The following is a 14,532-nucleotide window of genomic DNA, read 5'->3' on the forward strand; positions in this document are numbered from 1 at the left end:
TTACATATTCCATCATGTTATTCGATTCACATTTCCTTTTGCTTAGCCTCCAATGCAAGCACAGCTAGACAACGGGGAGAAAGGGGAAGAAGAAAAATGAGCTATATTTTATTGCCAGTGCTGAGACTACCCCATTTGTCCACCTTTCATATTTTGCGTTCAACAAAAGCATCTGTTTCCATACTGTGCAACTCTAGCCCCAGCAGTACGAAGCTGCTCCCTGCGGCACTCACCTTGTGGTATAATCTATTGTTTTCCCATTCTAATAACTTCTCAATCGATCTTCGTGTCTAGAAGGCAAATAAAAAGAATTTTACTCCCGAGCTGCTTTAGAAAAAAAGTTTGTTTTGCAGCTGCCTTTATGTGGAAATGTTTTGGTGGAAAGAGGCATAGGAGGGGGACTCAGGAAAGGGTGGTCTGCGGGACTCTACATTTACTTGTTGGAGTCATAGTAATAAGAGGTATGTATGTTTGTAGAGACTAACATGGAAGCAAAGCAACTTTAAGAAGTACCTAAATACTTGGAAATTTTATGAAGCTATACATTAACAAAGGTTTTTAGGAACAGAGTTATTCATTCACAATCCACTGAATATAACAGGACTCACTTTCAAGCAACCTGCACATCAACAATAAGAATCTCCACATAAAATATATATGAGTTCTAGAACTATGCTTTTAACACTTCATGTAAAAATACGGCAAAAACATCTGAAACTTATGGATCCTTAAATCTCTTGCATCTCAGTTTTAAACACAGGAATTAAATCTTTTTCCAGTAAACCTGCCACTTTAAAGATGCAATAAGCATTCTGATTGAGTTATATTATGCCAGAAATACATCCTGCTGTTTATGGTCACTTGACTGCTATATCATCAACCAAACAGCAATAAGATGGGATTTACTAGTCTTTATGAATAAAGAAGGATAAATCATGACACCAGGTGTTGAGATGAGACCAGTGTTGCAGGTGCAAAGGCATGGATCACTGAGCCTTGTGGCAAATTCAACTTTGTACAGCTGCAGTTTCCTTATAAGGCAGAGAGAAAGAGGCGGCAGGAGAGGGAGAAGGGGGGTGGAAAGCATCTTGCACTTCAACTGAAGCTAAACAAGAGGTGTTACAAACTGCATCCTGGTCCACCAAGGTTTTTAAAATATTTATTTAAACTTGTTCCCCAAATATACTGACTGTACTCAAAAAGCAAAATATAGTATGTATATTGATATATACACACATATACACATTCACTTATGAGTGGATATATACACACAGAAATATATATGTGCTAACATAAAGAGAAAAGAGAGATTCTGGGCATTTCCAACCAACATAAAAGCATAAACTTCAGCTGTGCCTATGTGGAAGAATCAACTATTGTGCATGAATTATAAGTTTTTGCGATGTCTTCTTCCTAAAAAGAAGGGATTCCAAGAACTCTGAGTCACCTTTTAATAGCAGCAACTAAATTACCGCATTGTAGTTTTTGAAGTTCTGTTACTTTTGGCTAATACTTTTTATTTTATTTTATGAAAGACAGTGCCTGCCCTCTAACAATGATCAGCAGACCTCTCTTGTTTCTTTGTAAAGATGGCCTTTTAGAGTCTGCACTCCTTTTAAATGAAAATAGGGCAGCAGTTATGGTCACACTTTTGTTAATTTAGTTGCCAGTCAGCTCCAAATCAAAAGAAAATAAGGCTGCAGAGTGTAATTAACATTCAGTTCAGTCGTTTTGTCCCTTGTCTAGCCCCCTAAGCTTTGTTAAAATTGCCATCTGAATGCTGAAGGCTGTAGGGAAATCGATTTGATTCTAATCGCACCATGAAAAGAACATGATCTAACTGCTTTCAGCCCTCAGTAAATCTGTACTAGGTCTTTAGCACAATGCAACTTCCAATTTAAAAAGCACTGAATGTCTCGTCAATGACTTTGTGAAGAAAAAAGAACAAGGAGCAGACATAAAAATTCCAATAGTTGTTTAAGCATTAAAGCTCATTTGCATCACAGCAAACCTGAAAAGGGCTGACCTCTCAAACCGCCTCTCAGGTCTATGAAGTTGTAGCCTTGACAAGCTCACATTGACAGAGCTCATTGACTCTGAAAGGCTACTCTATCAATGGTGAAAAATGGCAATAGGTTCTACTCCGAGCAGGCATCTGCCTGCCCACCCGCTGCTAAACCAATGGCAAAACCGATTCAAAAATGTGAAGCTACCTTGTAATCTTTCTTGCCAGAGCCTTTTAAAGAATAGATTACGACTGCTGTACAATTTAAATTTCATTGCTTGCATGGAGGGGAAGGAGAAAAGATGGCAAAGAAACCAGCTTCCCAAATACTAGTACAATTAAACACTTTACATTATAAATAGGAAACTGAATACGGAAGACTCAATACAACACTCTGAAGGGGCCTTCTGTATATTTCAAAGAAACAAATTTAACATTTAATTACTGTTACTCTTATGTGGAGGAAGTCTTAAGCATAAATTGAACAGCATCCTGATTGTAAAGAAACACATAAGCCCATTTTTTAAAAAAACCCTAAATAGTTAACATTAAACAAGCAGTATGTATATAGAAAACAAACTTTGTTTTTATACTTTTATGTCAATTTATCCCATCCTAAGGTTCAAGTAGATAGCACTGATGTTCCTCTCTATAAAAACATTCCATTTTTGTAAATCATTTCATTTAAATCTGCTCAGTCAATACTCAGCGCCTGGCCGCCAAACAAAAGGTGAGTGAACATTTAAATGAAACATTAGCAAGTACCTCTCAGGCGGAGGAAGAAAAGGTGACTTAAAAAGCATCTTAACCAAGCTTCCTTTCCTCTATTTGACAGGTGAAAAAAAGAGACTTGCATGTGCAGCTTAATTAATCATGGTACTTGACAGCTCAGTGATTTACAGTGAGGGGCAGGTGAGGACATTCACAGCCCAAGAGGGGCTCTTGATTTGAGTGCAACACTGGGATGAGAACCCTATAGATTTTCAATCACAGGCATACAGAAAACATTCTAAGAACATTTGGTAACACAAAACTCAAGTGAAGGGGAAGAGACCTTATTAGAAAGATTTTGAACACTGTCATGTATGTTTTTCTTTAAAACCAGTATTTAGCCAGGTTAATGCTTCTTATTCAGGGATAAGGTATGATTATTTATGTAAACCACTTCAGCCAAATTGGAAAGACAGTTCTTAAATAAATAAAAGGACTACAGTGTGTCACAACACTGAAGCCACTTTATCCTATGCAGGTTTACTGAGGGGTAAATTCAGTGCATTCAATGGAAGTAACTCCTAGGTTTCTGTACAATGGACTGCAGCTTCTTCCTCTTTAAAATTTTTCTATTACTCAGAAAAGCTTAATGAACCAGTAAAAAATTAAAAAATCTAAACAATAAAAATTTTAAGAGCTGGTTTAAATGTAATTCTATCTTGAAGATGATTCTTAAATAAAAATAATTGTTTTAAGCTGTCAATTTAGGGCAACTTTAATGGTCTAAAGCACTACATCCTTCAAATCTGAATCTGGGCCTGAAAGACTAAGGGAAAGCATCGGCATGTGAAGATAAGCCCAATCTATAAAATTGCAGAACACTTTTACTGATGATGGGAGTAACTATATGTGTACTGTAGTTTTGTTTTTATACATCTGAACTATTTCTCTATCAGAAAATACTGGACATAGAAACCCCTCATTCTGTATCTCTCAAAACTCTTGCAGTTTTAACTAAATTGGGGAGAAAGGCTTCCTTATAGACTTAAAAATAATAACATGTGCTAGGAAGACTTTTTGACTATTTTCTTATTCATTTTCTAAATTAAAGGCAGGACCCTTCTGGAGATGTTTGAAGCAGCAACTCCTGCTGTGCCTTTTCAATTGGAGTCAAAATTATTCCTCAGAATGGTGATCATGGCACTCTTTCCATGAGCTGTACTGAAAGAGGGAAAAAAGTTTTTCCCTCTTTCTAATATTTTTAGGAAATAATTTTCTTTAAAAAATTTAAAATCCCATGGACTTTTATATTATTTTAAATTAATAATTTTAACATAAAATGGAACTTAGCCTTAAAGTGTTGTATTTATAACCAGTGCTATCAATTACAAGAACAAGCACAATACACAATTTACTACACTTTATAACAAAGAAATGTTCTGCATTAATTTAGTCTAGATTTTTTTAGTTCAGTAGATGAACTAGTAGGCAAACCAATGAATTAGGGGATCCTCCAAAATAGATGTGGTGGGTGTGTGGGGAGGAGAAATGAGAAATATCTACTACGCCACTGGAAGTACTTTCAAGCATTTAGTCTGCAATGTTCTCAACCTCTTCCCTGTCTCCCACAACTTGACATATTTGTCATCAACAACGAATCAAGAATCCAGAAGTATGTTCTGAACATTAAAAACCCGACTACCTTATGGTAAAATGGGACAAGGCACAAGGAAACACCGAGGAAGCTTAATTTGAGAAAATATAACTTCAGCACATTAAGTGCTGCAAATTTTAGGTAGCATATTTTGCACTATGTGAATTATTTCTATAATAACAAATGATAAAAATAACTAAATTTTACACCTCTGAAAAGATGGTCTTATTTAATTGTAACAGGATGATCTGACAACGACGGGTTTCACAGCCTGAGGAATTGTCCATCAGAAGAGAGGTCCTTCCTTGCTGACAGTCACAGAGGATATATTGACCAACGGAAACAGCAACCAATAATAATGATAGCTCGAGGGGACATCTGATGCCAGCTGCCTGACACATATTCTGAGAAATAATGCATGTGGGGCTTTTTCTACATGAACTGGATTAGTCAGATTATGTACTTTTAGTTAGTACAACCACCACTGAGAAAGATGTGGCAGTGGTAAAGGAGAAAAAACATAGATGATGCAGCAGAGGGCACAGTAGTAGCAGTCACTGGACCTCACTGAGAGCTAAGCAGTGAGAGCATAATCTGGACAGCAGAAGACAACTAAAGGAAGGGCACCATCAAAACGGCCAGAACTTCTGGAGGACAGTACTCAAAACTGCCTTGCCAGTAATTGCACAGTAAAGCAATTTTAGTGCTACGTGACAAAAATGTATGTGTGCCTAGCTATATGTAATGGGAAGTGTATATGTATGTGTGCATCTGTTCATAGAGAACAGAGTACAGGCAGTTCTTGACTTACGGCCACAATTGGGACCAGAACTTTCATTGCTAAGCAATGTGGTAGTTGAGTGAGTCACCGCAACCAATTTTACAACCTTTTTTGCTGCTGCCATTAAGTAAATCACTGCAGTCATTAAGCAAATCCAGCTTCCCCCGTTGACTTCACTTGTTGGAAGCCCCCTGGGAAGGTCGCAAATGGTGATCACGTGATTCCAGGATGCTGGAACCATCGTAAATACATGATGGTTGCCAGCACCTGAATTTTGATCATGTGACTGCGGGGGACAAGTGCAAGGACTGGTCATAAGTAAACTTTTTAAGTGCTGTCATAACTTCAAATGGTCGTTAAGCAAATAGCCATAAGTCAAGGACTACCTGTCATCTTGTTATATGGATAAAGGAGAGTTTATATATCTATTTGAGTGTTTGTGTTTATATGTGCACAAGGGAGTGAGACTGTATGAGCATGAATATGCTTAGATGTACCACTGAAGATCTGAGCTAATATCTCACATACACTTGGACCTCAAAAGTTTGCTTATGCCTGTTTTAGAGAATCTGATCCTGCAAACTACCCTACTACATTATAACCTTAATTCTGATTAATGTTCCTGGTTACCTTAAGAACAACAGTGCTTTCCATGTGGCTAGAAAAATCTGGTAAACAGGAAATGGTGGCAGGGAAACTTTACTGGATCCTGAGTATAATTACTAGCAATTAATTATTAATATTAGACTACAACTCAGGAAAATGGTGTACATCACAATATTCTTGCAGTTCACCATAGAAGAGATGGCAAGGCTTAGACCACACTAGATACTATATGTTACAAAATCATATTGAAGTAACTCTGAAGTACAGTACTCTTTTTGGAAGGGGGATTTAAAGGTACAGGTCTCTTTTCTTGTCACTACCTTGGATTTCGGCCTCAGAAATATTAACCAAATATAGTATTAAGCAAATAACAGTTATTCTACTTTATTTTCACTTAGAAAATTGCCCTGCAAGGGGTAAAAAGTGCAGAAGATACTAATAACAAGAGGCAGAGATTAAATTACAACTCATTAGGACAAGGATTCTCAAACTGCACCCCCCTAAAATGCTAAATGCAAATGTGTGAACCCTCCCCCAATAAAACTAAAAATTTTACAGCAAAATTAGTCAAGAAGTAAGTATACTACTTACTTTTAATAATTAGATTTTAAACTATATCAAATGTAGTGGTACTGCAGCTGCTCACTGGAGTGTGGGCAGGCAGAGTATGGAGCAAAGCCAGGCACACATTTTTACAGTGCTTGCACTCTGCCTGTGCAAGGCTGATTAGGGCTTAAATACCTGCCCCCCACCCCCACCCCTACAGAGTTGCTCATGACCACCCAGTCCTTAAGGCAATCACATGGTCTAGGGCATTTATGGTAATAAGTGGGGTCTAACTTACTCTTTTACTGAGGCAAATCACAGGCCACATACTACAGCCTAAGGTACAACAGCAGCAAAGGCAGCCGCAGAGTAACCACCGGACATTAACTGGAAGATTCTTCTTAAGACAGCTGTTCACTCGGCTGATGCTGGCTTTAAACTCTTCAGGTGCAACCTTTAAGAATGAACCCAGAAAGCAGGACGGTAAATATATTTCTAATGCTTGAATTTGCATTAAGAAATCATTTTCCTGCTGTAGAAGCAACATCAAATTGAATGCATGGTAATGTGTCAAGAGTTTTATTAACTTATTTTCTTCCAGGATACTTACTTTTCCTGTCAATGATGAAGGAAACTCTGCTTCAAATTTGTTGCTCAGCCCAAACCTACAAACAAAATAAACACATTTTTCACTCCACATGCTGGGACAAAGAGATCATTTTAGCATAATGGTATTTATGGCAATACTCAAGACATGTTCGGAAAACATCTGCCAAGGAACTACACTGTATAAACAGTTGCCCAAACAGGAGACCAAGGGAAGACATTTGCCTTCTCTCACACTTTATATAGTCTGTAGTGCAGCAAGTGCAATTATTAAACACAACTGATGCATAAAATTAAGCAATTCTAAATGGAACGTCTTCTCAAGAATCCATTTGAAAAGCACACTTCCAGCCTTGTGTTTTAAAGATTTCAGTATCTGTGCGGTTTAAACAAAACAAAACCTTAATTTAAACATATACACATACAATCTAAGGGCTTTTGCTTAGCTCCAGCTAATGCACCAACTAACCTGTTAGACAGACCTGAAAATGGTCCTAAATGCATTAGATGTATCTTGACTGGATTACTTGTACAGAAAGTCCCCAGTTTAAGGACGAGTTCCATTCCCAAGGTCTGTCCTTAAGTCAAATTTATATGTAAGCTGGAACAGTATTATTGTATAATACTGTATGTGTAGTTTTGTGTAATGAACTTGAACCAATACTGCATAAGTAGTATTGTGTAATTAACTCGAACCATTATGTATTTAACTTGGATCATTGTGTATTTAACTCAAATTTTGCTACAATAGGCTCTGTTCTTAACTATGGGTCGTTCTTAAACCAGGCATTCTTAACCCAGGGACTACCTGTAATACACTCTGTTGTTGCCTGTCTTTAGATTGGAAACAAACACTAGAAGCATATCGTATACCCACTTATCAGATGCAGGAACTATCAATTTGTTTCAGACTGCAATTTAATATGGTATTTTTTTTTCTCTTAAAATACTGAATAGTTTGGAATTTGGTTACTTAAAGGATCATCTATTCCCATGTGAATCATTCTGTCCTTTAAGATCAGTGAGTGGATTTCTCTGGCATGCAATGTTATTTTTGCAGAGATGGTGGCAGCATCTGAGAGCTACTCCGGTAGATTAGACCAGCTTAATTTTATGTTGGGTCCTATCAACTGCTGAAGAATTCTCCTTAAACAACCAATTGCTTCTGTTTATTTTAATTGCAGACCATTAGACTTCAGAGTTTTCCTTGTTTTTATAGCAATATAGGCAGCAACATACATACATACATACATACATACATACGGAGAGATATCGAATGAAAAGTAATGCTTCCATCTCCATAACTTTAGTTTAAATCAGGATATTTCAATATTTTGAAATGAGATCTTATGTTACCTGTATTTACTTCTATCCATAATCACCACCATTCACTACACAATTCTGCCAATGATGGACAGGTTTCTTAGAGGCATCATGAAAGAACTCCATACTTTGTCTCTTCAACCAGGTCCTGACAGTTCTTTCCATCTCTTCATTTCAGTCAAACAGATGCCCATGAAGATATTCTTTCAGTTCTGGAAAAAGGTAGAAGTTACATGTTGCTAAGTATAGATGCTGTGGTAAGATGATGAGATCCAACCTGGCTCATGAGGTGTGAGGCCTAGTATTATCATGTTGCAGCAAAATTTCCTTCTTGTTGCTTCTGAATTCTGCTTAGTCATTGTTTCAATGTTTTGAGTGTTGCAATGTAGTTCTCTGAGCTGACAATGTGCCAGGTTCAAGAAAATCCAGGTTTTGAATTTTTTTCTACAGGTGAAGCTTTGTGATGATAACCCATGGACTGACGCTTTGTCATCAGTTGTCATGATGCTATGAAGGGATTTCCCATCTTCATTCTCATAGTGTGACAACAATTGCTGGCAAATTTCAGCTCTTGAAGGTTTCATTTCTGCTGTCAGTGTGTGAGGAGCCCATCTTGCCCAAACCTTTCAATACTGAAGAACATCAATAATGTTACCCGCACATTGCTGTGATATGCCAAACCTGACAGCAATGTCCCTTTGCTGAATTGTACTTAACCTGTTCATCAATCTTTCTCATGTGAAACTCATTGGTTGCTGTCACAAGTAATCCACTTTGTTCTTGATCACGCAAATCAGCTCTTCCCAGTTCACATCTTTGCATCTGGACTCAAATCAACACAGTCACCACCATAAACAACCTACATTTGGCAGTCAAAAATTCCATCACAGTATGTTGCTTAAAGCACAATGATGAGTACTCACTGCAGGATTCCATTTCACAAACAACTGTAGCATAACCTTTTCTCACAGCAACTTCCCACTAACTGAAGTGAAAGAACATATATTAAATAACATGTCAGAGCCCCTACAGCATCAGGAGTCCCATCTATTGATGACTTATAACATTGGAAACATTATTTTTCATTCAACCCTCATAATTGCAGGGACGTTCTTATGTGTTCCTTTACACATAAACAACTCTTTCCATATTTCACTAGATAAAGTGGCAGCTTGAAATCTCATCCAGCTAGCTACATTTTTGATTGCTAAGTTTGCCTGTGTTTGCTGCACCTGTCTCAACAGGTGGAAGCACCTAACCAACCTTGTATGACTTGGGAAACTAAGTAGGATTGAATCTGGTTAGTATGTGGATGGGAGATCAAAACAGAATAACAGGTCTATAGGAAGGAGCTTTGGGGAAGGGGGAACAACATGTGACAATAGTATCAGACAAATTCTATGACTTCAGGGCACATGTATGTAATGTCACTTGCATGATGATGTCATTCTAATTCATGGCAGATACCACTGGCTGTAGGCTATACAGGGAAGCAAAACAAAACAAAACAAAACAAAACAAATGCACACTGCATTGTGCTGTTGCCAATTAAATAGCAGAGTTGTGACCATGAAATCACCCAGAGTGAAGCTCAAGTTGAAAATATTTTTACCTCGCCACCTCAACAGATATATAGTGTTGGAAAGAGCTCAGCCCTGAGCAACAGTCCCAAGTGAAGCAGCAACCAGCAGAATGGAGAAGGGCAGCTAGATGATGATTATGTTTTTCTGGTAGCATCTATTCTATGGAACAGCCTTCTACCAGAAATCTGGATGGCATCATCATTGCTCACTTCTAAGAAAGCAATAAGAACAAAGTTATTCAGAAGGGCCCTTAGTTAAGATCTGGCCATTAAGGATGCCTAACATCTTAACAGCTGAGAATCAACAACTGGGGCGATTTAATAGCTTTACTGATTTTACTATAGTTGTATTTGTTTGATGATGTTTTGATGTTATATTGCTATGCTGAAATATATACATATACCAATATACATTGCTACACTCCAGAAGGACTTCTATATAGAGAGAGTGTGTGTCTCTGTGGAGTGCAGCAGGATAAAAGTAAATAAATCAATCTTGTACGTTGCACCACAAACAAGAAAGCAGAAATAACTAATTTAATCCATTCTACAAGATGAACACTGGATGAGGAATCTTGTTTCAGCAAGTGTGTGATCAACATCTGCTAGTTAAGTATGATTTCCCAACCTGTGCCTGGCATACCTGTGTTGACAAGACAGGCTTCTCTACTGAGAAGGAAATCAAGAGTACTTCCAATTGCACTAAACTTTCAGTCCAATTCTGATTATCTTTCAGTCCCGCTCAGAGTACAGCTCAATCTCCTTTATAGATTTCAGAAGTCTGGGATTACTATATTTATAAGATTAGCTCCACCCAAAAATATTTCCACACATATTTACATAATCTAAAGTACTCCTGGGTATTTTATTCCCCTATAATAGGAAACTCAGGTGGTTGAGTCCTAATATAATTGAAGAAAAATGGGATCATTACAAATAGGAAAAGAGACAGAAATAGCCTCAGATGAACCTAGACCAAAGATGTGCTACATTTTTTTTTTAAGGGGAAGAAACCAAAACACACTTTAACAAGGATTAGGCCTGCTTAGTTTTAAAAAAACCCTCATCCCCCACACCAAAAAGGAGAGGGAGGGGGAAGTAAATTGGCTTGTTTGAACCTTTAGAAATTACCATACCCTGGAGAAAGGTATAGCTTGCTGACTCCCTTAGAAGGCAGAAAATCTCCAGTTGATAATACAGAACTCAGAAATCAGAAAAGAGTTTGCAAATTCTTCATTATATTTGCATCATAAAAAATTGTAAAGATGAAGGACAGCTGCAGGGATGGGCGGGCAGCGAACTCTGAAAAATTGTAACACCTCTGAAAGCAGTGTTCAAACACACAGACAAGCAAGACTCTTGAAAATATTAAATGAGATGAAAAGTGCTGTAATTATACAGTTTACATTCCTTTCAAAGCTCCATAAAATAACGCCCATATTTTAAAATCATATCCACCCAAGCTGTTAATCAGGATTATGAAGAGAGTACCTAAAGAATAAACCAAGGAACTTCAGGAGAAGTTCTGGAAGTAATCATGTCATCCTTAACTATAAGTGACTCTGCAAGGTCAAGCGACTTCATTCGAAGAATCTTAAGCTTTTAGGGCATGTGTTATTCTCTCATCTTGACCTCCCTTTTTCTAGTAGGCAAAAAAGGTTGACCTTTTGCTCCCAAGAACACAATTAACTGTGGAGAAGAGATTATACCATAATAAAAGATTCATAATGAACCATGATGGCCTGATAATTAGCCACTAATAAGTCCCGTGCTGAGAATAAGAACATAGGAACTATGATAAGTGCTTTGTAAAATACTAAAATATGAGCAAGAGCTCAGGAACTCGTGCTGCATTTACCATATCATTATTTTTATTATCATTTTTGTTTTATCTCCAGACTCAGTGAATAACTATTACTTTTAAGGACTATAAGCAATTTCATTCAGCAAGAACTGAAGCTCAATACCTGCCAAGTTTTGAACACCTGTTGCAACTCATGTGTCACTGATGAAGTATTAAACGCTTCTACAATATAGAAAACCTAATACATCTCAATCACTTAAAAAGTCCTATTTTCTACTTTAAAAAGAATGTGTATATAGTGATGTTTAAAAAGCCCATTGGTCTTAAAACAAACTTTAACGCTGAAGTTCCAATTTTTACTTCTCCTAAACCTGAGTTTATCAACATCTATTGAACATTCTATCTTTCTAAGTTCAATCTATATATTTGACATTAATAATTTATGGTATATTCCACAATCTTCATATGAATATATCCTGACTGATTAAATTGAACTTCATAATTTCTACTTCCTATTATGCAATTTATTTCCTAATTCCAGTGTTGTCCATCCAGTGATGTGTAAGACCTGCCTTTACGTTGCTCAAAGCCCTGGCAATAAAGTCTTACTAACCTAATTTCCTATATTAAACTTATATGAAAGAGAACGTGAGGGTATATGGAATAGGTAAGAGTCTATGTGAAAACTCAAAGCAGGAGGTGGGATTATTCCTAACATTTCAAAGGAGAAAAGATCGAAGTGCTTTCAGAGCAAGCTATCCTGATAGCCAGGGAAAGACAGAGGACAACAGCCGTGGGCGATAAAGAAGCATGTGTGATGACTAAATCCAGGCCTCCATAATCAAACAACAAAATACAGTGAAAAATATTTCAATCAAGAATGTTAACAATAACAAGAAAAGGAAAATAAGATCTATTTTTAATCAAAAATGAAAAACTCCAAGCAAGATAGAAATAATCAAATGTAACAATGGATTAAATACGATAGAGACAAATGAGGCTAAAGGAAAAGGAAAGATTGTACTGCACCATTTTAAAACAGAATTACAGAATGATACAATCATCTATAGAATGCATCTATATTCTAGAAAATAAATTAAACTCCCTATCAAAGAGGAAAATATCAGGCTTAGAAGAAACATCCATAGAAGTTTTAAAGCTTTAGGAGAAGAAGCAGTTAAAGCACTTACAACTCCAATATCAGCAGTTATGGAGCATGTGGCCTAGAGACAGGAAAAGATTGGTGTAAATGCTGATACTGAAGAAGAGAGATGCAAAACAATATGCAGATTACTGAAGAATTGCACTGATTCCTCACATAAGAAAAGTTTTGTTGAAGACCTTACAAAGAATAAAACTTGAAGGCTGGTATGGGTCTTCCAGGCTGTGTGGCCGTGTTCTTGAAGTTTTGTTTCCTAACGTTTCGCCAGCACCTGTGACCGGCATCTTCAGAGTGCAGGAGCACAGACAGGAGCAGGCACAGAGAGAACTGCTCCTGTCTGTGCTCCTGCACTCTGAAGATGCCGGTCACAGGTGCTGGCGAAACGTTAGGAAACAAAACTTCAAGAACACGTCCACACAGCCCAGAAGACCCACACCAGCCATCATATGCCAGCCGTGAAAGCCTTCGACAATACAATAAAACTTGAACATGGAGAAAGATATGCCACATGAACAGTCAAGTTTCAGAATAAGTACACAGATGTGCACACAGACTTGCAGGCACAACCATGAACCTTCAGAAATATGTTCTAGCTACTGTGGTCACTCCTCTAAACATCCATTTATCCACTTGCTTCCAGTTGCTTTCACTGTCATATACAGAAAAAATGAAGAGCAGCCTGTGAGTTCAGGAAGCCAAGCTGAATGGTAGAGCTGTATAGCATCCTTCATAAAGATATTATAATCATGGTTTGCTGTTAGTTTTCCAGGCTCTTGCAAACACCTGCCTATCTCCCATCTCTCTTGCTTTCTTAGATTAATGCAGTCTGGATGCATTCAATGAAACAGAGGGGGGTAAAGGAAAAAAGGAAAGGAGAAAAGTCAAATAAACTCTGCACTCTTTGAAACATTTGACCAAGATCTACTTCAGAAATAATCTGTGCTTGAGAGAGAGAATGGATGAGGTATGTGAGTGAGGGAAATGGGAGTTCTCAAGATCTTATCACCGTCACTCCATATATTGTCCTCCCATAAGTTGTTCTAGTCCCACCTACTTTTTCCTATTGCAGCCATCAATAGAAAAAAAGCTACAGAGTTTGATTGAATGGATTACCTTCAAATAAAATGAATTCCAAGCCATTAATATATAATATATAATAACAAAAGATTTTGATTTCTTAAATAGTAGGAAGGCTACATTATTTGCAAACCAATATTTTACTCATTCAGTAAACATATAATTTACAAAACAAGAAAACTTATTTAAATCACTCCATACATTAGCCAATACTCCACTGTGAGAATAAATCAAGAGAGATCATTAATATATTCCTGTTTCTCACACTTTAACAATTTCCCAGTTCTAAAAAGGTATATCTAGAAAGTTATTTATGTTTAAAGAAAGCACATTTTATTAGTACACATGCATGAAAAAGCTATACAGTGGTACCTCGGTTCACGAACTTAATTCGTTCCGCAACTCTGGTCGTGACCCGAATTGGTCACAACCCGAATCAAATTTTCCCATAAGGTTCAATGTAAATACGGTTAATCCGTTCTGACCTCTCCGTATTTGGTCGCGACCCGATTTTGGCCGCGTCCCGAATCAAATTTTCCCATAAGGTTCAATGTAATTACGGTTAATCATATGAACCATATGTACTATTTTTTTAAAACCACAAAAATATGAAACAAAATACAGTACGAAGAGAGAGAACGCTAACCTTGCTCGACGCGACTTCTGGCGTGGAGG

The 14,532-nt window shown here is 37.3% G+C and overlaps 1 protein-coding gene across 1 annotated transcript in view; it reads right to left on the reverse strand.

Moving 5' to 3' along the window:
- Positions 1-14,532, reverse strand: part of CHIC2 (cysteine rich hydrophobic domain 2) — a 40,660-nt gene that overhangs the window by 11,895 nt on the left and 14,233 nt on the right. The window contains exons 2-5 of the mRNA XM_007440194.3: positions 6,914-6,968; positions 6,602-6,757; positions 234-290; positions 5-64 (exon numbers count right to left, since the gene is read on the reverse strand). Coding sequence (XP_007440256.1) covers positions 5-64; positions 234-290; positions 6,602-6,757; positions 6,914-6,968 — 328 coding nt within the window. The remainder of the gene's footprint in view (positions 1-4; positions 65-233; positions 291-6,601; positions 6,758-6,913; positions 6,969-14,532) is intronic.

This window comes from Python bivittatus, unplaced genomic scaffold, assembly GCF_059951505.1.
Source record: "Python bivittatus isolate LINGU-HERP-01145 unplaced genomic scaffold, Pbiv_v1 ctg000070_np1212, whole genome shotgun sequence".
In the NCBI taxonomy this organism is placed as follows: domain Eukaryota; kingdom Metazoa; phylum Chordata; class Lepidosauria; order Squamata; family Pythonidae; genus Python; species Python bivittatus.